Raw genomic sequence first — 21,697 nt, 5'->3', positions numbered from 1 at the left:
CTGCTCAACGACCAGCAGAGGGAGCGAATGCTCTAAAATAGTAGCACAAGCGACCTGACTCGGTGTGCTTTCATTAAAAATTAATTGAAGTAATGGATATGTGGGAATGCGTATTATATATGATAAGGCTCGTAACCACAAGTCTCCTTTACTGGACAAGGCGTGACAATACTATTGTATACTAAATGCTTTTATACACGATTTTTTTAATATACGACTTTAATCAAACATTTATACCGTGTAGTAACGTGACTTAACATAAACACAGGAACGTGACCACAGAGCCCGTAATACTTCTCACACAATGTACCCGGTACGCCGACGGAAAGCCACTCCCCTTTAAGACCTCACCATCCTCATCACATCTCCTCGCCGCCGCCGTAATTGATGTTATGGAGAAGAAAGCGAGCGAGGGATTCACAGTGTAGCCACTACATCCTCCCCGCTAACATCCTAAAGCTTAAAGGCAGATCGGCACCCAAAAAGACTGATTCATCTGGTTGACATAAAGATTTTTTTTTTAATTGTCCCGTGGGAGAAAAGAAACGCACGAACTTAACATGAAGAGAATAACAGGAAGACGAAAGAAGCCACTTTGATAGAAATGTCCAACACGCTGGATTCTCAGACTGAAGGTAAGGAAACTGCTACAACACTTGAGTGGCAATGCTAAGCCGTATTATTCAGTATAATGATAACGAGAAGGTCAGTCTCCTGGGAGTTGTCGGCGTAAAATAACCTTCAAAAAACGACGGAAAAAGACGCGCTGCTAACCTTACGTGTTCGCTGGATCGGTTCTCCATAACGAAACAAAGAAGTACAAATAAAGTGCATGTATTCAGATGAGCGGGTTTGAGGTAAAATGAAAATAGCCCAAGTTCCTGGAATGACAAAGCATGGAAAAGTTGCGGTCTACACCCGGAGACAGTTGTTACCTGGCACGGTGCTGTTTCCTGCCTTACGAAAGCGTGGTTTATATTATTGTACGCGTCTTTGAATGAATAGCGGTTTTTTGGAGCAGGAACACCCCTTTAATTAATTTTTGCGTTACTCTGTCTTGCCACGTGGCTTGGCCTCAGTCCCAGTTAAACTTGAGAATCAAACAGTCCTTATGTTGAATCGGTTAAAATGTCTGGTGTCGCTGTGACTAACTCAAAGTCCTTTCAGTTCCACTGCACATTTTTAGAGCAGAAAACACAAGGCTCCTGCTTGTGACGCGTGATATAAAGTCTTTGTGTCAGTCTAGCATTGAATACTGTAATGTAGTGTATTTGATTTAGCAGTATTGCATCAAACAAACAGCAAAATTCGTATTTTATCTGGACTTTGCAGTGAGGGGCCCCGTGCGAAAAAGTTTCCTGTTTCCCCCATGACAACTAAATACAGTATTATCTGAACAGAATATCCTGCTTTGGCGGTTTAGCTCAGGGATGTGACAGATGTGTCATGGACAGTGTAGTTTGATCCCACTCGATATTACTCAGCTTGTTTTTTAATAATGTAAAATGAATTATTGAGCTGAGCGGAGCTGAAGTGAATCAGCCCTGGGTCTAGTGCTTGGCTCCTGAGGCTTTTTGTTGCACGGGTTGAGTAATGTTTGTTAAAGCATTAAGGTCTGAGGGACACTTTTAGCGTGTAGGAGTATGTTTGTGTCCACGACTTGTTCACATAGGTGTGTGGGTTTGTATGCCCAAGTGACTTATTATTATTATTATTATTATTATTATTTTGCTCTGCGGTTCTGACTGATGCCAGGGTTTGCTTGTGTCATGAATGTGTTTTCTGTGGGAGGGAGGAAAGAAACGGAACGTAAAGAAAGTGGCCTTTTTTGTTGTAAACCATTTGAAATGATATTGCAGGGGAATCCCAGTCTAATCCCTCCAGCTTTGCCTATCAGTGGGACTTTTTAATCCGTGTGCTGATCATAGGTGATTCACTGGCTAGTAATTTGATTATGCTTCCCGACTGGGGCTGTGGCACTGCTCTGCCATGGCTCACATTATGTCTGTGATTGGAAAAAACAGAGGGATTTACAGTGACAGTTTTGTATGAATATCAATGTCAATATACAAAAATGTTTTTCCTTGAAACTCCCAAGTTATTTTCATATGAAAAGTTTTATATCATTGCTACAAGCACACTACGATCGCAGCTAAAAGCGCACTGCAAGATTTGTGAGTTTAATATCAGTTTAATTCACAGTGAAATGAACAAGAGCAGCAGAGCTTGGCCTAAAATACATTTAAGCAGCTCTAAAACAGTTTTAACGTCCCTTAGAAAATCAGCCTAACACCTACAGCTTAGCTAATGGCCATAATGGATGCTTAACTATGTCCATATTGTACATTATTTCATTTTACCTGTAAGGCTTCCTCGAAATGGATTAAGTCCATCTGAAACTTTAGATTTTCTTTTTATTAGATGAGTCGACTGACTTTAGTTGAACTTGTATAGCATTTTCAACAGCGCATAATGTTTCAAAACAGCTTTATGGAAATGATCCCTTAGTGGTACCAAACGACACAGACAGAAGTGAGAGGGGGGGAAAAAACAGTGTCCCCCTGGCAAGGCACACATTACAATTGTTAATAATTCAACTAGATCGTAAAAATGTCATTACTGAAGCTGATTTTGAAGTTTTTCATTCTGAGCGCTCATCCTCAGAAAGTAATTTAATCGGGGGAAAAGTTTTGTTATTTCTGTCCTGCGGAAAAACATTTATTGACTCTTTTTCTTTTCAACAGGGCTGCACAATATAGTGTGTGACAGTGTGAATCTTTCTGCTGTCTCTTCTGTGTTTATCATTGCGTTGTCACCCTGGGCTGCCACACAGAAGACCGAGTCTCTTATCAGGGCAGACCTCATGGTATGCTCCTAAGAGTGTGCAACACTGACACCCATGTGGACCCTTAATAGATCTTAGAGTCCTCTCTGTCACACCATGCCTGCTGTGTTTGTTTTTGTGTTTGCAGGAGTGCTTTACTTCCCTTGACCTTTTTTGTAGGTGACTTTAGTAACGTAGCTACTGTACTAAAATGTTTCCTCAATTCAATATCTGAATTAAAACTGTCACACCACTTGCAGACAACAGCCAACAAGTGTGGCTGCTCTTGTCTGTTACTGGGAGAAAGTGAGAGTTGTTGCTATGGTAACAGGCTCTTTAATTTAGTTTTCTCTTTGATAGCCATACTGTATGAATAAGTAGTTGACCCAGTAAAAGTCATAAATAAACTCTTAAAGGGATCATTCTGTTTTAAGGAAATCTTTTTTTTTTTTTTTTTTTTTTTTTTTTTTTTAAATAATCATGACTCTTGAGCGTCAACCGATTGATAAGAAAAATAAATGGCAAAATACAGGGGTTTCTTTCAGTAGTTTGTCAGTCATGCATTGTTTTGTGTGTGTACGTGACTCCCGATCTTGCGATGTAGTTATATTCTTTTTAAGACTTTGGTGGAGATTACAAAGTCCTTAATTCCTCAGAGACACAGTTGCATCCTGTTGATAATTTTTTTTTTTTTGTTTTTTTTTTTGTTTTTTTTTTTTAAGATCTGGTTATTGTGCAGCTTTTTCAAAAGACTTTGTGCTGGACTAAAGATGTGGTTTGGCATTGCAGTTAATATGGAATAGCTATTCTGCGTTCTCTGATCCGATTCTATAGCATTTCCTGCCATTTTTCTTGTATGAGAGTTATGCGTTTGGTCATGCATTAAGAGTGCAGTGATGTAAGCTTGATTCATCCAGCTGATAAAAATTCAGTTCTCTTTATATTCCTACTACAGCGAGTCATGTGATACGTGAAGAGTTGTGAATATATTTTCAGCCCGTCTGCTAAACAAGCTCAGCACATTTCGGTTGATCTGCTGAACCAAAGAAAATGGATCCGTGAAACTGTTGATGTTTACTAGGAAATGACTGTGGGGGCCTCGGGTTTGTATTCAGACAGGTTTTATCAACACTACTGCTGCTTTTCCCCTCTCTGCTTCAAAGTATTACACAAAGGTGCCATTATCAAAGCCTTCTTTCCCAATAGGCCTAATCATCACCCATAATAGCACGATCAGAGGAAGCCTGCGAGACCACACCTGTTGGTTCTGCTCATAGAATGGAAACGATAGAGACCGAATGGGCATTTATATGAATCATAATACTTGAATTAGTTGCAGAACTACTATGTTTCAGTCACTAGCCAAAAAAAGTAAATTGGATAGTTGAGCTTCACCAAAAACTGAATGTTCTGACTAGGGTTGGGCGACGTCTACAGAAACGGCATCGGGGCTGTATCCGTGTGCACAAGTCTGCTATAGTATGCGTGACGTTAAACTATCGTTGGAGGGTGTACTCAAAGGTGCAGTTAAACAATATAAAGACATCCAGATGTGCAGTAGAAGTTAACTGTATATAGTATTTGAGAGTTTTATCCACCTTTTTCTTCAATGCAGAAGTATTATGTGGGTGAGACTTCTGGTTCATTATAATATAAACCAGTGTGTTCATAATTATATGATAAGACACACAATTTTTCAATATCAAGCAGCAAAACAAACCGAAGAAGACTTTGCTCAAACAATTTAAAATGACATAACTAGCATTTCAGATACTGTGCAATGAGATCGGTATATTGGTTTGTCCAATGTTATGATGTCAAATTGCAAAGTCACATGTCTTTTTTTTATGCTCTTTAAAGGAACTTATGGCAAAATCAACTTTTATTAATATCCCAAAATGTGCATACAAATAGGTGGATGGAAACATACTGTTTCCTTGGCTACCGCTGTAAACAAAGCAATGCTTTTACTGTTTGTGTTGAGACAGATTTTTATTTTTATTTTTGTAATGACAGTCAAACCCTGTCATAGCGATCATTTAACTGTATGGGTTGTGTATGAACCAGTGCATCTCCCAGCACTGATTTAAAGTGTTACCCATGGCACGTGTTATTTCCTCCCTTGAGAAATTCATTTTGAACAAGTTGCTTGTGTGGTTTTAAATTCTTACTTCCATCTTTGCACTCCTGTCCATCTATCTCATGGGTTAAGATGGCTGTGCCGTTCTGACGGGCTACCGGAGGACCTTTCAGGCAGGTACGGGCAGAGCTACTTGTGCCGCTTGTCTGTCCGTCCCCAACTTTGCTGTTTTTCCATCATCTCCTGTGTTTCTGCTTCATATTCACTATTATTCAGCATTTTATTACGCTTCACCAGCGTCTCGGAGATCACATTGTGACAAGTCTGCTTTTTTGTGGCACCATATATTTGGAAATTTCAGCCTTGCTCCAAATGCTAGCGATGTTTAAAGAAATGTTGATGCCCTTGTCCATTCCATTGCTTCATAGCTGTAACCTTTGGTTTGTCAACTTGTCGAGAGCTGCGCTTTGAGGCTGCATATGAGTGTATGTTTACAGCCACTTTTTATAAGAAATACAGTGTTGTTTTGTTGTGTAAATTGTAATGTGTCGTTTTGAAAAATAAATGAGGAATGATGCAGCATAATTGATAAATCAAAACGTAATGAACCATAATCATATTAACAGACCAACCAGTCAGAGACCGTAATCTAATTTGTTCTTACTGGATCATATATTAACTTGCACTGATTTTCAGTGTTAACTATCTCTAATTTCATTGGCAGCATTAGAGCACTCACTAATTGTGATATCACGCACTAGCCAGGCAGCATGTACAGTGTGTATCATGGTATAAAAACAGAACACTCTCCTGACCGTTCCCCACAGGAAGTGCTTTTATTGGCTGCTCAGCATTAAAGTTGTTGGCTGACTAACCAATGGAATGTCTACCGAAGTGTGTGGGGGAGAGAGCAACAGTGCAGCAAAGACTCGAATGACATGTAGTGCCGATCAGATGATGTTCTGTGTGACGTTGTACTTCGGCAAAACCAGAAAAACACTCTAAATCACTGGGTGTATTCAGGTTTGAGCTGCTGCTCGGCAAAGAAAAATAAATAAAAGTTTCTGAAAATGTAATATGCCTCTTGAAGCACAGTGGAATGAATCAATTTAGCTGTCATTTGAATACCCCTAGTCTGTAGTTCACATATGTCGGCAGCAACTACTGTACTGAAAAAAGCCCTATTTTTACGTAACCAAATATTTCCTGTTTTCATACAATGCCTGTGAACAAACCTTTTTAGGGATACATCTGCTTGTCACTAGGACAGTACTCTTTAAGGCAAGAGCAGAAATGTGCATATTAGTATTAAAGAGTAGAATTGTTTACCTATTAAGGTCCTACTTTGAACCATGTTTCCTGTACACTACATCGCGTTTGTGGTTTTGATATATGACGATGCCACTTCCTCTGTGTGTTTTGCAGGTAACAATGGCAGCATTAACTCCATCTCCGACCGAGGGACACAGCTGCCTGGTCACAGAGAGGTGAGATGTCAGATATTTTCATCTCATTCAGAAATCTGAAAAAGTGTTATTTTGTAATGCGGTAAGCATGGTCACGTTCTGAGGTTGTGGTAGTTTAAATATGTCAATACATTCAGATTATGAGGTCTCCCTACTGCTCTGAAATACTGGCCGATGTTCACATCTCTCTTTTAAAGCTAAATGTCTAAGTTAGCTTTTCGTCTCCCATAAATGCACATTTATAATGCACACCAAAAGCAATATGGGTCGGGTTGAAGTTTTGATTTTGAATAATTAATTGAAAAGAACCAACTGAAAATAATTGTACCCACAAATCAAACTTTATTATGGCTTGCAAAATGGCTTTTACTACAAGGGAGATTTGAAACGGAACATAATTAAATCTATATATCTTTTCAAATAACCATGAAGTTTATATGGTTTTTAAGTTGGCTGGTCACTTTCCTCAGTCTTATGTATTGATGTATTGGTTTTGCCATTTTTACATGAAACCATATAAGCTGTTTCTCTTGCTGGTGCACTCTGCTAATGATACTTTCTTAGTGCAGTGTTTTGGCAAGCTGTGCAATGGCACATTTTTGTTTCATTATCTCACTGAACTTGGATGCCAATTAAAAATAAATAAATAGTCTGTTGTGAAATTAGTCACCCTTGTGATATCAGTTTAATGAGAGAGCATCCAGAGTTGAAGGCATATCTCTGCATTTGTATTAAATGAAGGATTACAATGAGCAGCACTGTGATCTCAGTCCCAGAACAGTAAAAACCAGATGGTCACAGGAGAGCCTCCAGGCGCAGGCATGTGTCCCCGAGTTGTCTGCAGTAAGGGGGAGTGACCCGCTCTTATCAGCGGCCTCTGTGTGAGAGAGCGTGCAGCTCTCAGTTAGCCTTTGCTAACGCTCCTTGCAACATGGACATTTTGTAAAAGCTCTCACCACCGGAGCACTTTTATGAAAGTTATGACAGATCACACTGAGGTATGTAGACACCATTCATGGTCAGGTCCTGGGAGAGCTTGTTCCTGACTTTGTTAAAGCTTGCTTTAATTATGTAAAAAAGTTTAGGACTGAACGTTACATTTATTCAGTTTTAACCGCTGCATCGATCATGAATAATTATTTTTGTTATAGCTTAAATTAACTTGGTATATTTAGTGTTTGAGATGTGCAGAGATTCATTTGAATGCTAGATATTCTTAAGAATCCTTGTAGTGGAGATCATTTTGGTGTTTTGCTGTGGTTCTATAGATTATTTGGAAGATGTGATTGTCATTTTGACATCAATAGTGGTCAATAATGCTCCTTGCCTTTTCTAACGGAGCAGCGTACAAAGGTCCCGCCTGACCAGCAGTGCTGATTAACAAAAATAATAAGTGCTCATGTCAGCTCCCTCACATTTAAGTACTAGAACGTAATAAAACGCCTTCACAAATGGCACAGTGCCAGCACTTTATTAGTTTAATGGCTTTCCCTGGTTCAGTCTCTGAATGGCCTCATTTAAAAGGACGTGCCAAGCAGGCAAGGTTTTTGTGACTTATCTGTTTTGGCTTCTTTTATTGTCTGGAGCAGCATATTTGAAGGTACAGTTGGTATTTTCTCTTCCTCCGCGCTTGTGGGATTTTTATGCATGATGTAACTTGTTTGCACAAATTTGATATATGGCGTTGCACTATTTTAAGTCATCTGAAGTTTCCTCACTTACCTGAGGTTTTTCTGTAAAAAAAAATTAAAAGCAATTTTCTGTTAGGTTTTAGGCCTAGTATTTAAAACTAGCTATACATAAAAACAGCAGCGCTCTATGGAATGTCCCCATTTAGATACGGTGCTAAGTAAATGTGTGTGTGTGTGTGTGTGCGGTTTTCACGCTGTCTGCAGAAGTAGCTGTTCTCTTCATACCGTACCTGTGGTTTTCTCTGCACATCTCACTCTTCCTGGAGCCTCTCACGCCGTCATGATGCTATTTCTGCAGTGCTAGTGGGATGATGTTTTACTCAGCAGTAAATGTCTTGTCCTGCGTTCACTACCCTGAGCACTACAGTGATTTTTTTTTTTTTTCAGTACGCTTCATGAGCATCACATCCACTTACCGTTTCACACCGTTGTTTGGGGTTTCGTCACCTGGAAAGAAAAAGACCCTCACAGTTGACAGAAATTACATGCGTCACAACTCATTTGTTCATTGTGACAAATCTCCGGGGTCATGTGGTTGTGTATGAGTGTAGGCTGTTTTTGATTTCAATTTGATTTATTTTTTTCTTTCTTTTGTAGATAGACAAGCTTGGACAGAACAGGGACTCCGTGTACTTCAGGGATGGTGTGCGACGCATCGACTTTGTCCTGTCCTACGTTGACGACAAGGACGGAGACAAGAAAGCGGTATGACACTAATATGCAGACCCTTTATAACATAATATATGGTATAAAAGTATTTCAAAGACCTATGCAAACTCGTGACAGTTTTGTTTAGCTTTTTGCTACTTTTTTTGCTATACTTTGTTTGTTTCCACAAGCACAAGCCCGTTATGCATTTCGATGCAGGATTTCTAATTGGCGTTTCATGCTCTGTACTCGGCCTTGTTAAGCAATCAAACAGTGACTGATGCTTAATATTGCTCATTGTGTACAAAAATAGTCCGATAGGGACCTGCATGTAGGCGTGCAGTGATGAGGTAGGGTGAGATGTCTGCTGGGTCAGAAGGCACAGTGAGTCAGAGTCAGATTGAAGCTGTTGCACAATAAACTGAATTCTGAACATTGATTGCATAAAATGAGAGCACGGGTCAACCACTTCTCTCTCACCAGACCCTTCATTCAGTTCAATCTCTGAGAACACTGAAGGGTTTACGGGTGAACCTGTTTGATCTGTTTTCTCCTGAATGCAGAGGTTGATGCATGGTCAGGCTCTCTGCTTAATGAAGGTCATGTCCCTCGAGTCTCCCGTTTAAGGTGCTGTTCCATAAGATAAGATGTGGTAGCCATAGGTCAGTGGTGCTTGTGGGAAATACAGGTTTTCTCCGAAGACACAGTTCGAAGATTGTTTACAATCCTCAGAACTTAAAATGTCACTCTGTTTCCAGATACAAAGCTAAACGAATAGGTCACTTAAGAATTGAGAAAAAACGAGAAAGAGATTAAGTACTAATGAATGGTTGAGGACGCCTGATGTTTTCCTCCAGGAGAGAAGAAGAGAGTTTGAAGCTAACCTGGAGAATGCTGGTCTTGAGCTGGAGGCTGAAGATAAATCGGTGAGGTTCTAAGCCACACATGCCCCCTCGTTGTTGCACATCTGTATTGTATTGTATTTGATTTGATTTGATTTTTTTCAAAGTTCAGACTTTTATCTGCTGCTTTATACAAATGAATATACGTTTTATTATCCATTCGTTTTATTTCTTTTAATTTTATTTGATCTTCTATATCAAAGCGCTGACCTTTTTCGCGTTTTTACTGTTTTATATGCAATAATTCTGTTATGCATACATTGTGTTATTCAAATAATTAATTTTATTACATCTACCGTATCAAAGCCCAGACTCTTTTATTCATTTGATAAACTCTTCTTCGCTCAAAATTCCCTTGCAGGAATCAGACGATCGTAAGACGTATTATCTGAAGATTCACGCTCCGTGGGAAGTATTAGCCACCTATGCTGATGTGCTAAAGATCAAAGTGCCCTTTAAAGCGAGTGATATTCCCAAAGCTCGAGAAGCTCCTCTGGAGTGGCTCAGTCACCCTTTCCGGCTTCCAGACAACATCATGAGGCCAGAGCCGGACTACTTCACCGCACCTTTTGACAAGAGCAAGGTTGACTTCTTCCTCATTGATGATAAGGACACATTTTTTCCTCCCTCCACTCGCAACAGGATCGTGTACTACATCCTGACCCGATGCCCCTATTACAAGGAAGACCGTAAAGAGAAAGATAAGACGGGAATTAAACGACTGCTGAATAATGGCACCTACACATCAGCTTATCCCCTTCATGATGTGAGTGTGAGATTTATGCATTAACCATTATGTCTTAATGGTTTAACTGTAATGTTAGGAAATAAAACAAAAATAACAACTTTATTCAACAATTTCTTCTCTTCAGTCTCACACACGGATGTGGTCAGAATTGTTAGTACGCTTGGAAAATATGAACAAAGAAGCTGTGAAAATTAATCTGCATTTGTTAATCCTTTTGATCTTTTATTTGAAAAATGTACAGAAATCTAGCCTTTCATTGGGCAATGAGAATTTTAAAATGGGAGGAATATCATGAAATATTATATTATTTTCTTTAATACACATTGGCCACAATTAACAGCACCCTTTTATATACTTTTTTGAAACCTTCATTTGCCAGTTTAACGGCTATAAATGTTCTCCTGTAATACCTGATGAGGTTAGAGAACGTGTGATAAGAGATCAGAGACCATTCCTTCATCCAGAACCACTTCAGACCCTTTAGACTCACAGCTCCATGTAGGTGCTGCTTCTCTTCAGTTCACCTTACTCATTTTCTACAGGGATCAGGTCAGAGGACTTGAATGGTCACAGGAGAAGCTTGGTTTGTGCTCAGGGGCCAGTTTTTGTGTTGTTTTTGAGGTTTGTGTTTGGATTATTGTACAGTAGGAAGCATCCAAATATGGCCCATTATACGTTTTTTAACAGATTCAGTCACTTATTGAATTTTATTTTCCTTTATCTGTATTTCATAGAATTCCTAATGCCATGTGTCAAAAAAAAGATGTCCAGGACCTCCAGCAGAAATATAGGCCCACAACATCAAAAATACAGCAGCATGTTTCATTGTACGCATGGGGTACTTTTTATCTCTGTGTTCACCAAACCCATCTTGAGGTTTTTAGTGTCATCCGACCACAGAAACCAGTCCCATTTTTTGCAATAATTCTCAAGCTGTGGTCCTTGGAGAGTCTTTCTCACCTTCTCACCGTGCATTAGGACGATATAGACACATGTCCTATTCCAGATAGTTTCGTAACATTTTTTGTTGATTGGAAATTCCTAATAGTTAGAAATACAAAGTGCTCACACAAAACAAGGGTAGTCTGCTTGGTATATACTTCATGAATAGGTATATGAATGGGTATATACTTCAGAGATATTTTACTCATAAGAATTTCTAGTGGTGCCAATAATTGTGTCCAACATGTATTTGAGAAAAACATTTATTTCATTTTATTTCATGATGTTTCCCCCCTAGTTTAAATTCTTCTTCTTCTCCTTTTTCAATGAAAGGTTAGATTTTTATTGAGTTTTTATACATAAAAGATCCAAAAGATTAACAATTCAGATTCATATTTACCAAAGATACCAAAAATTCTGACCACGCCTATATGTGTGGTGCTACTTTACCTTTAAGGATTGCTTAAAGGTATAGACTTTAAAAAAAAACGGCTTTGCCATCACAGAGATAAATTACATTTTAAAATATACTCCAATTGAAAATGGTTATTTTAAACCGTAATATTACACAATAATGCCATTTTATTGAGTTTCTGATCAAATAAATGTAGCCTTACTTCACACAACAGACTCCTTTTAAAAAGCATTTAAAAACGTACCAACCTCAAAAGACAGTCTCTTTGCATGTTAAAAATGTTTGCGTCTTTGGTCAAGATCTCATTGCTGTTTGTTCCTCAGTGTAAGTACTGGAAGAAGGCCCAGGACATGCAGTGTGAGAGCGAGAGGTATCATCTGTACAAAAACTGGGCTCGATTCCTCTGCTTCTACAAAGAGCAACCGCTCAATTTGATCAAGTGAGGATGCCCCATACACAATGCATGCACATCTGACAATAACATTACACTTACACAATCTTCATTGCACTGCTACATATCAAACCATACTGTTACATTTCCTGTTTGTATTTTGTCATAGGAAGTACTATGGTGAGAAGATCGGTATCTACTTTGCCTGGCTGGGCTTTTACACAGAAATGCTGTTTTTTGCTGCAGTCATGGGAGTGATCTGTTTTGTTTATGGTCTGCTTAGTTACGAAGACAACATCACAAGGTTAGTGACACTTGCAGGTTATAAGGCTCAGATCAACACACATCCTTGCCTACTGAGTTTGAAACTGTGTGGTTTCATGCATTTTTAATAACCCTTTGCATTTTGTAACCGATATGACAGTACCTGATATCTATAAAGGCTTTCTTTATTATTCTAATATATTGAATGCGGTGGCGATATTTGTGTTCTTTTGTCATAACTTCTGATAGAATTTCAATTGTATATGTATATAGGTATTTGTGACACAAAAATGTAGAATTGCTAGATAAAACGTGAGATTAATCATTTGAGATAAATTGTAAGATTCACAATTCTGAGGAAAAAGACAGAATTGTGGGATTAAAATAAAAAGGAAAAAATTCTAAATTATATAAATTGAGAGTAGTGATGATAACTCAGAGCTGCAATAAAAAAGTAATAATTCTGTTTATATTTTGCATTTCATTTTTCTCAGGATTGCGAGAAACTATTGTGATATCTTTTTCTTTTCTTTGTTTTGAATTCTGTGGCAGAAACAGGCTTCCATAATATATGACAACGTCTTTTAAAAGTATTTTTCTGATTTTGTATGCAGTCAGTAATGTGACACATGGACATTTATTTTTCTAGTTTTCTGAATCAAAGACGTCTGTGGAACACGCTTATAATAGGGTGTTTGTTCTTGTGTAATTAATTTGTGCCCACGTTTTCCACAGTATCTTAATGTTGTTTTCCGCTACACTGATGTAATGCAGACACGGGAACTGAGATTTTAGTCATATTCACTTCTGCATTATTTGACCATTTCTCTCCGTTGCCCTCCGCCTCCCTGTGTTCAGTAAGGAGATCTGTGACCCAGAAATCGGTGGGATGATTGTCATGTGTCCACTCTGTGATAAAAAGTGCAGCTACTGGAAACTCAACTCAACGTGTCTGTCCTCCTGGGTGAGAAGCGTTGCAGATTCACTGTTAGAATCATAGATAATTATGATTTTAAAAAAATGTTAATCATAGACAGATTTTTTTCTCCTTTAGCAATCTCATCTATTTGATAACGAGGGGACTGTGTTCTTTGCCATGTTCATGGGCATTTGGGGTGAGTGCGCTCGTTTTTTTATATACTAGCTCAATTTCGCCATCTAGTGGTTAGAAGGATATTGATAGTCTAATGACTAATGAGAGATTGTGCATGAAGGATTTTAAAGTATTCATAGTGTCACACAATTGGTCACAGAATTTGTTTGCTAGATAAATCTACAATGAGGAATATAATTTGTGTATGCTTTGTGAAAATGTATTGTTAATCACTCGAGGGCAGCAGCGCATGTTGATTATCTTTTACTGAATTCATTTCACACAGGCCTCAAAATGAGCTCTGCTTATGCAGTGACTTGATTAATCAGCACTGTGTGAATATTTCTGTGCCCAGCGCGCCGTGTACTCATAAATTAAAAATGGTTTATTTGGCTTCTAAAGTTTTGTAAGGGTACGATCGCTGCGTTACACCACAGGGTCTAAATAGAATTGCTCTTAAAAATGGTGCGTATTTTTTTTTCTTCTGCTCTGTCTCTGTGGGTGCTTTGCAGTGACCCTGTTCCTGGAGTTCTGGAAGCGACGGCAGGCCCGTCTGGAGTATGAGTGGGACCTTGTGGACTTCGAGGAGGAACAGCAGCAGCTACAGATCAGGCCAGAGTATGAGTTGAAATGCACAGGCCGCAGACTCAACCGCATTACACAGGTAACTGCAAACATCACGGAGCGCTTGGTGATCCTGCATAGACAGAATGTATTAGTCACGGAGCTAACCCACTTTTTAAACGTCCGTAAGACTCACTGTAATCAAATTCATAAGCAACCCTTACATTTAGTACGGAATAGGTTGAGTTATATGAGGAATAAAATATAAATGGCTCGAAACCTAATGAAGAGTTAAGTTTGAGATATTTGAGAAATCTACGGTTGAAGAAACTAGCGGTAGAATTGAGGTTTGTTTGGTTGGGAGGAAATATTCATAGAATTATCATAGAAGTAATAAATCATCAGTATAAGCATAATAATGCAACCTTTTTTTCGCATTACAATTTAAATGGTATGCAAATGAATGGTTTAGTTCCTCATAAATGCTCTGGTTGAACGAGAATATGATAGAAGACATGCCCATAAGGAGCAGATAATTGCGGGTGCAGGATGAAAACCCACAAATCAGTTGCTAAAAAGCTAAAGAGCTGCACTTCAGAGAGTTCTCACTGGCAGGTTGTTTCAGGCATATTGCTTTTTCAGATTTCAAATGCATGCCTAGGCAGTGGTGATTCGTGACTTAGAATCTGGAGCCAGATATCTTTCAGATAATTTGCATGATCGGAGTAAATATTTGCATTTGTCTTCTGGCTGAACCTGTTTTTGCCACTTCATTTAACATATCATCATATTCATGGCAAAGGAAGGTCTTGCTCCCAGGTCTTCGCTGTGAATTCAACCATTTTAACTATCCTTCCGTGTCATAAATGCTGTTCACAATTGTTCTCCATATAAATTAAAATTTATGTACGTTTTTGTTAGAGTCGTAGTCATGCTACTTTAAGTAGTCCAAATATTAATTAATGTTGATTTTTAGCTTTACTGAAAGAGCTGCATGCAATTGAAATAAATTATTATGTTTAAGATTATTTTGATGGGTGGGGTTAATTTATATTTCAGGTTAACTTTGCCATGGCTGCGTATATTTGATTAAACATACAGTGAAAACAGCAATTTTGGTGAAATATTATTATAATTTTAAAATATTCTATTATTTTATTTTAAATATAATATAGCATAGCTGAATTTTCACAAGCCATTGCTACGGCGTTCAGTCTTTAGGGTCACACGATTCTTTAGAAATCATTTTAATTTGTTGATTTGCTGAAGAAACATTTAATTTTGTAATCAATATTGAAACACTTGTGCTGATTTTTTTGTGGAAACTGTAAAACATTTATCAGGATCAGAAGAGCAGCATTTGGGAATCGTTTGTAACATTTATAAATGTTTTTCGTGCAACAAAAAAAAAAAATGCAAATAGAAATGTATAGCTTCTCTTATATATTGTTTATCCTAGTATTTTTTTTATTTCTAAAATTCTTTTACATATTGTAACTAACAAAGTTTGCAGTTGAACTCTATTGCTTGAACTCTATTCTTTATGCTGACAGGAAATGGAGCCTTATCTTTCTTTCCCCAGTAAGTGCGCCCGCTTCTGTCTGTCTGGATCAACTGTTCTCTTTTGGGTGAGTTAGTAAGTTAAACAGTGTAACCGTACGTTAAAGATTAGGTTCTCGGTTATGATGATTGATCAGTTTAAATGTCCTTTAAACTGTATTTGTTACATGGCTAACCGGTTTTTAATAACGATCAGTGGGTTTAAAGTCCTTTCCCTCTTTGTGTTTTGTTAGACGTGTCTGATAGTGGCCTGTATAATGGGAGTGATCGCTTACAGATTAGCGGTTTATGCAGCGTTCGCCAGCATCATGAAGGACAGCCCCACCAGTAAGATCCAGCTGGTGGGATCTCTCATCACCCCTCAGCTTGCCACCTCCGTCACCGCTTCCTGCATCAACTTTGTCATCATCCTCATCCTCAACTTCCTCTATGAGCAAGTGGCCATTTGGATCACTGATATGGGTGAGCGAAAACCGCCCACTCCTTTCACACAAGATACTGGTGTTAAGATATATTTCATGTAGCTTGTTTGAAATGTAAAATGACCCCTTATTAGTACTTGAAAAGGTCATTGCAAAAATCCAAAACAGTATGCATTTATTTTCTGGTAATGACTATGCATCATGCCTCACGTACTATATGGAAAATACTTTACTATCTTCCTCTTCTTTTTTATTCTTTTTTTTTTTTTTTTTTTTTTACTCTCAGAGATCCCCAAGACCCATCTGGAGTATGAGAACAAGCTGACCATGAAGATGTTTATGTTCCAGTTTGTGAACTACTACTCTTCCTGTTTCTATGTGGCCTTCTTTAAAGGGAAGTTTGTGGGTTATCCGGGAAATTACACTTATATGTTTGGGAAGTGGAGCAAGCTGAGAAATGAAGAGGTGAGACTGTCTGAAATGATTTCAGAGAACGTAATGTTCTTTAAGCTGAATATCAGAATAAGTAGGTCTAACATGATGATATGTATTTTTTTGTTGTTGTTGTTGTTTAGTGTGCCCCTGGGGGCTGTCTGATTGAGCTGACCACACAGCTGCTTATCGTCATGGCTGGAAAACAAATGGTTGGGAACGTCCAAGAGGCCCTGCTGCCGTAAGCGTTACGTTGAATTTTGACCTCTGACAATGTTTGTTTTTTTTCACATTTGCATATTTATTTCACATGTTTCTTTAAGTCATTTTTCTTTAGGCACTATCCATATCTTTAAAAAAACACATGATGGTCTTTTATGCCTGTGTCACAGACTTCTCAGAAACTGGTGGGGAAGCAGGAAAGGGAGGAGTCATCCAGAAAGTGCATACAGTAGATGGGAGCAGGACCACGATCTGCAGAACTTCAGTCAGTTTGGACTCTTCTATGAGTATCTGGAGATGGGTATGATTTTTATATATATATATTAGAGTCACGAGGTGTTTATTTACCAAAACAATGATGTTATTCGTTTAAACATCTCATGTAGTTGTGCTAAAACATATTGTATTTAAAAAAATTATTTTATTTTATTTCACAAAATGTTTGACTAAATGCAGCGTACGAGGCCTTTTCTCAAAAGGATCACAGAAATGTTCAAACATTGAATGGAAGTTTATGGTTTTATTTACACTGTGCATTCAAAGAATATCGTATTAAAACAGACCCCAGTCTTTTGAATGGTAGTGAATGCATTGTTCTTTTTTTTTTTATAGAAATGAAAGGAATAAATGTACATAAAAATACATATCAAAATAAATACATCTAAAGACTTATTTTTATGCTCTTATTAGAAAAGCCTCAAAGAAGGGAAGTTGCTAGACCTTCAAATTCGACAGGGGTGTCTGAGCTTCATCGGTTAAACCGGTTGTTTCCTGTGTGTTTTACAGTGATCCAGTTTGGCTTCATAACTCTATTCGTAGCCTCTTTTCCACTGGCCCCCCTTCTCGCCCTCTTCAACAACATCCTGGAGGTGCGAGTCGATGCTTGGAAGTTCACTACACAGTTCAGAAGGCCAGTGGCGGCGAAGGCACGCAACATCGGAGCATGGGAAGAGATTCTTAATGTGGTGGCCATCTTGTCCGTGGTCACAAATGTAAATGCAAACTATATACAGCTTTCTATTTTGACTCAACCTTCAAATTTTGACTGTGTTGTGTAAAACTGAATGTGGCTTTTAGCTGCGTTCTGAATACAGTTAACTAATATAAGCAACATTAACAAAAGGAAAGAGTTTGCTTAGTAAAATGATTTATTTCTCATTTACACTCAAGGCTTTCATCATGGCGTTCACCTCAGATATGATTCCCCGCCTGGTCTATCTGTACACGTATCACCCAGGCAGCGAGGCCACTATGAGAGGTTACATCAGCAACAGCCTCTCCGTTTACAACATCTCTCAGATCCATGAATCCAACCTACCTGAACCTGGAGAAAACCCATCGTGGTTTAACAGCTCTACCATCACAACATGCAGGTGTGTGTGACCTCCTAGTGAGAACTACAGTCCTAACTACACAAACTATTTGAGTGTCCACACTAGACACAACACGATGAAATCAATGAAATATCACTTAATCAAGTAAATATCAATTAGAAGCGCTCGTGGACGGGCTCTCTCTGGAAGATATTTTTATCATTTAATTCATATTAAATATTAAAGCTTTTTAACATCATTAAATGTACATACTGAGTGAATGATAAGATCTCTGTTAAGGAATACGCACGTCGGTTCAAAGCGAGTTCAGTTTTAACATCATCTTTGCTGTTATTTTCAAAAGCTGAAGTAAGATGTTGTTACTTTCTGTATGGCTATAAGGTCGTGTGATATTTAAACTCGTATTGGACGTGTTTAACTTTGAATAAAGCACATAGTCACCTGAGATTATAACATTTTGTGTCGCCTGCTAGTTAGGACAAAAACTACATTAACACGGAAAAGATAGCTTTTATTGCGTGTCTCTGCATCGCGACGTGTGTAGTTAGCACACCGTGTTAAACCTGCATTAACAGACTTCTTTTCTCCAGTTATCGGGACTACAGATATCCACCGGGGCATGAGAAGCAGTACACACACACAATGCAGTTCTGGCACATCTTGGCCGCTAAACTAGCCTTCATCATCATTATGGAAGTAAGAAATTTGCGTAACAGAATGTGCTTCTGATGTCAATTTAGGAAACGGAGAGATACTTGTATATGCAGGGAAATTCTAAATAACTGTAATAAATATTTTATGTTGGGATTTAAAACTGTATTGGAGTAACATAATCAAATATTTTTAATTTAGACTACCATTGTAAAGTTTTAGGGGTTTTTTTTTGGTTTGTTTTTTTGAAAAAGGAAAAAATACTTTCAGCAAGGACATGATAAATTGTTCAAAACTTACATTGAAGTTTTTAAAAACAAAAATTACATTTTCTTTTAAAAAAACTGTATTAATCAAATATTAATCAAAGTCTATTACTCAAATAATCTTGAAAAATTAATCAGAAATGGAGATTAGAAATTCATACAAGGATTTCTGTTCGTAAGAGTTAGCACAACACATCTGATCTTGGTAAAGCTTAGGCATTCACATTTCTTGTAGCATCTGAAGTCTAAAAGAAAATAGCGTAAATATTTGCAATATATTAAATGACAGTTTGAGAAATTTAGTTGAATGCACACATAATGACTGTTCTTCTGTGTCCTCTTCTTTCTCAGCACGTTGTATTTGTGGTGAAATTCTTCGTGGCGTGGCTAATCCCAGATGTGCCGGCCGACGTAAAAGCCCGTATAAAGCGCGAACGCTTCCTGGTTCAGGAATACCTGCACAACTACGAAGTGGAGAAACTCAAGATGCAGCTGAGCCAGAGTTTCTGCCTGTCCACAGAAACGGCCTCACTGCTGCCCTCTAGTCCAAGCAAACACCAGGCCATGTCTGAATGTATTTGATTGAACCCTCAGGACCACTCAAACGTTCTACACGCTGCAAAGCACGGAGGGATCGAATCTTCAGGAAACCTTCATACATTCACTGCAAAGGACCGCCTGCCCGCATCCAAACAACTGCCAGAACTTTTATATAAAAAAACAAACAAACTACGGTCTCTTTTCTGCTTGAGGTTTGTGAGAAAACATTACCACTTTCTTCTGTGCTTCTCTCAAATGTCTGGGGGTGCACTTGCATAACTGCACTTTTACAAAGGAGAAAGGCTTGGAGACAGATCACAGAGATTTCAGCATCAAACCCTCTGGAATGCGGCCTGCTGTTTCTCAGGTTGCCTTCGAAGCAAGCTGCTGTCATTTCAACTCATGAATAATCATATATGACCATTAATAGACTGAAGAGGCAATAGAAGGCAATAAGCATTTATGTCTGTCCATCTTGTTGCCGTTATATTTTTTTGAAGACGTAATCCGCATGTCTTGCCCTATATGTCTGACTATGAAAGAGGTACATGTAGATAGTGTAGTGTCTCTTTTCTCCTTATTCTTTTAGATTTTTTGTAGGCGTGTGAGGTTCAACAGTTAATATATGTTGTTGTCCACTGTGGATATTTTCTTTTATGAAACACACTTCGCTTGCATTATCACGTTTCACATTATATTTTATTATTTTTAATCAGTGCTGTACATTGCCACCCACGCATTTTGCTCTGTGATGTTAAATTAAGGTTTTCTTTTTGTTTTTTTTTAATTGTTACTACTGTTTCTTCCAGGATGTATTTATTGCTATCACATTACCGATTTACTATCTGGCTGGAAGGATTGATTTTTACCAGAATAAGCTCTATAATGGCTTGCCATGTTTTCTGAATCTGCAAAAATCTGAAAATCAAGCCATCATTCATCAGTACGTTAAGGTGTGCACGTACCACATATCCGAGGCTAAATGATCATTAGCACACATCTGTAATCATGATTAAGAGAACACTAGTCTTTTTCATCATGCTTTTTCTCTGTAACTAATTTCAGAACAAATGCACTAAACTGGATTAGTTTGGATTTTTGTGATCAGTCCCCCTTTAGGAGGAGACTTTGATGTTCGCCCTGATAACTTTGATATTCAATTACTGCTGAGAGAGAATGATTCGGTGAAACAGACTTTCAGAGATTCCCTTGCTGGTCAAGACCAAGATATTGCCTCTCATAGTGTATGCATGCACGGTTTTTAAAATAAGTGAATGGAAGGAATCAAGTGTCCTCTGCTGTATTACTAATCTGGTTCAAAGAGGCATTTTGAGCTGCCCTGTCCACATTTCAGATGTTTGGTTAATACGTTCTGTAGCACTGTTGATGAACACTGAACTCGGCGCCAGTCCTCCTCTATAGGGACTCGCATATTTGAAAACAAGCAAGCGTGAAATGATGTCCCAAGAGTCTGTTTTTAAAGTGTCTTATCAATTTATCTACACTTTCTGTGAGCCATATCTGTTCATTTCATTTCACGAATGTTATAAAATCTCTACGTATGTGTTTTTAGCCTGTCAAGTGGTTTTTGTTATGATTCATCAAGCTTTTATGGAGAATACAAAACTGTTTACAGACATTTTCTGAATATTGTGTTGCTATACTTGTATAGACTTATCCAAAATAGATTAAACGCATTATGCGATCTATTTTGGATAAAACTAAGCTTTATGTGACAGACAATTCATGATTAAATATTCTAAAAAGTTATTCGATTAGTTTAGGATAGCTTTGTGTTCGGATGAGACATGCATTTGCCTTAATTGCTGTCATGATCTGTGTGTACTGTATGCTGTTTTTTTGGTCGTCTTATTTAGTCTACAGATTGTTTACAGAATGAGTCGCATGAAACCGTGTGAAAAAAAAAAAGAAAGGTTATGGATAATCATGAATCTTATAAAAGAGAACGTGCCAAAATAAAGTGATTTAAGTACACTACCCGTGTTTAGCACTTGTTGGGCGTCCTCCGCAAATACTGTTAATGAACACCAGGTGGCGCCTGCGCTTCACGAAGCGCTCTCAAACTACCTGTTGTGAAGCGTTCAAGAACGCGCAGCGGTACTCTCCTCATGAATCGGTCTGTGATTTAGCAGGATGTTAAAACAATACATACGGCGATGTAAAATTATCTCATCAAAATGCGCCGACGGTGCTTACTTGACTAAAAAGCAGCTTGCGTCTG

General features: G+C 38.2%; 1 protein-coding gene and 1 long non-coding RNA gene across 2 annotated transcripts; both read left to right on the top strand.

The window, feature by feature from the left end:
- The first annotated feature begins 362 nt into the window (after window positions 1-362).
- On the top strand, window positions 363-21,450 carry LOC122348820 (anoctamin-5-like). Its single transcript, XM_043244691.1, is given in 21 exon segments — window positions 363-576; window positions 579-635; window positions 5,037-5,081; window positions 6,330-6,391; window positions 8,659-8,766; window positions 9,567-9,635; window positions 9,973-10,377; window positions 12,040-12,155; window positions 12,277-12,411; window positions 13,230-13,335; window positions 13,426-13,486; window positions 13,977-14,128; window positions 15,582-15,656; window positions 15,822-16,050; window positions 16,297-16,475; window positions 16,586-16,683; window positions 16,835-16,965; window positions 17,451-17,656; window positions 17,835-18,037; window positions 18,589-18,694; window positions 19,267-21,450. Coding segments are annotated over 21 exon segments (2,790 nt in total). The 5' UTR covers window positions 363-560; the 3' UTR covers window positions 19,498-21,450.
- Window positions 7,042-8,515, top strand: LOC122348823. Its single transcript, XR_006251375.1, has 3 exons — window positions 7,042-7,368; window positions 8,266-8,364; window positions 8,449-8,515. It is a non-coding gene; the product is annotated as an uncharacterized LOC122348823 (long non-coding RNA).
- Window positions 21,451-21,697: the final 247 nt, after the last annotated feature.

This window comes from Puntigrus tetrazona, chromosome 7 (assembly GCF_018831695.1).
Source record: "Puntigrus tetrazona isolate hp1 chromosome 7, ASM1883169v1, whole genome shotgun sequence".
NCBI classification, from domain to species: Eukaryota; Metazoa; Chordata; class Actinopteri; order Cypriniformes; family Cyprinidae; genus Puntigrus; species Puntigrus tetrazona.
The sequence above is the reverse complement of the archived record's forward strand: the minus strand, read 5'-3'. Positions and strand labels throughout refer to the sequence as shown.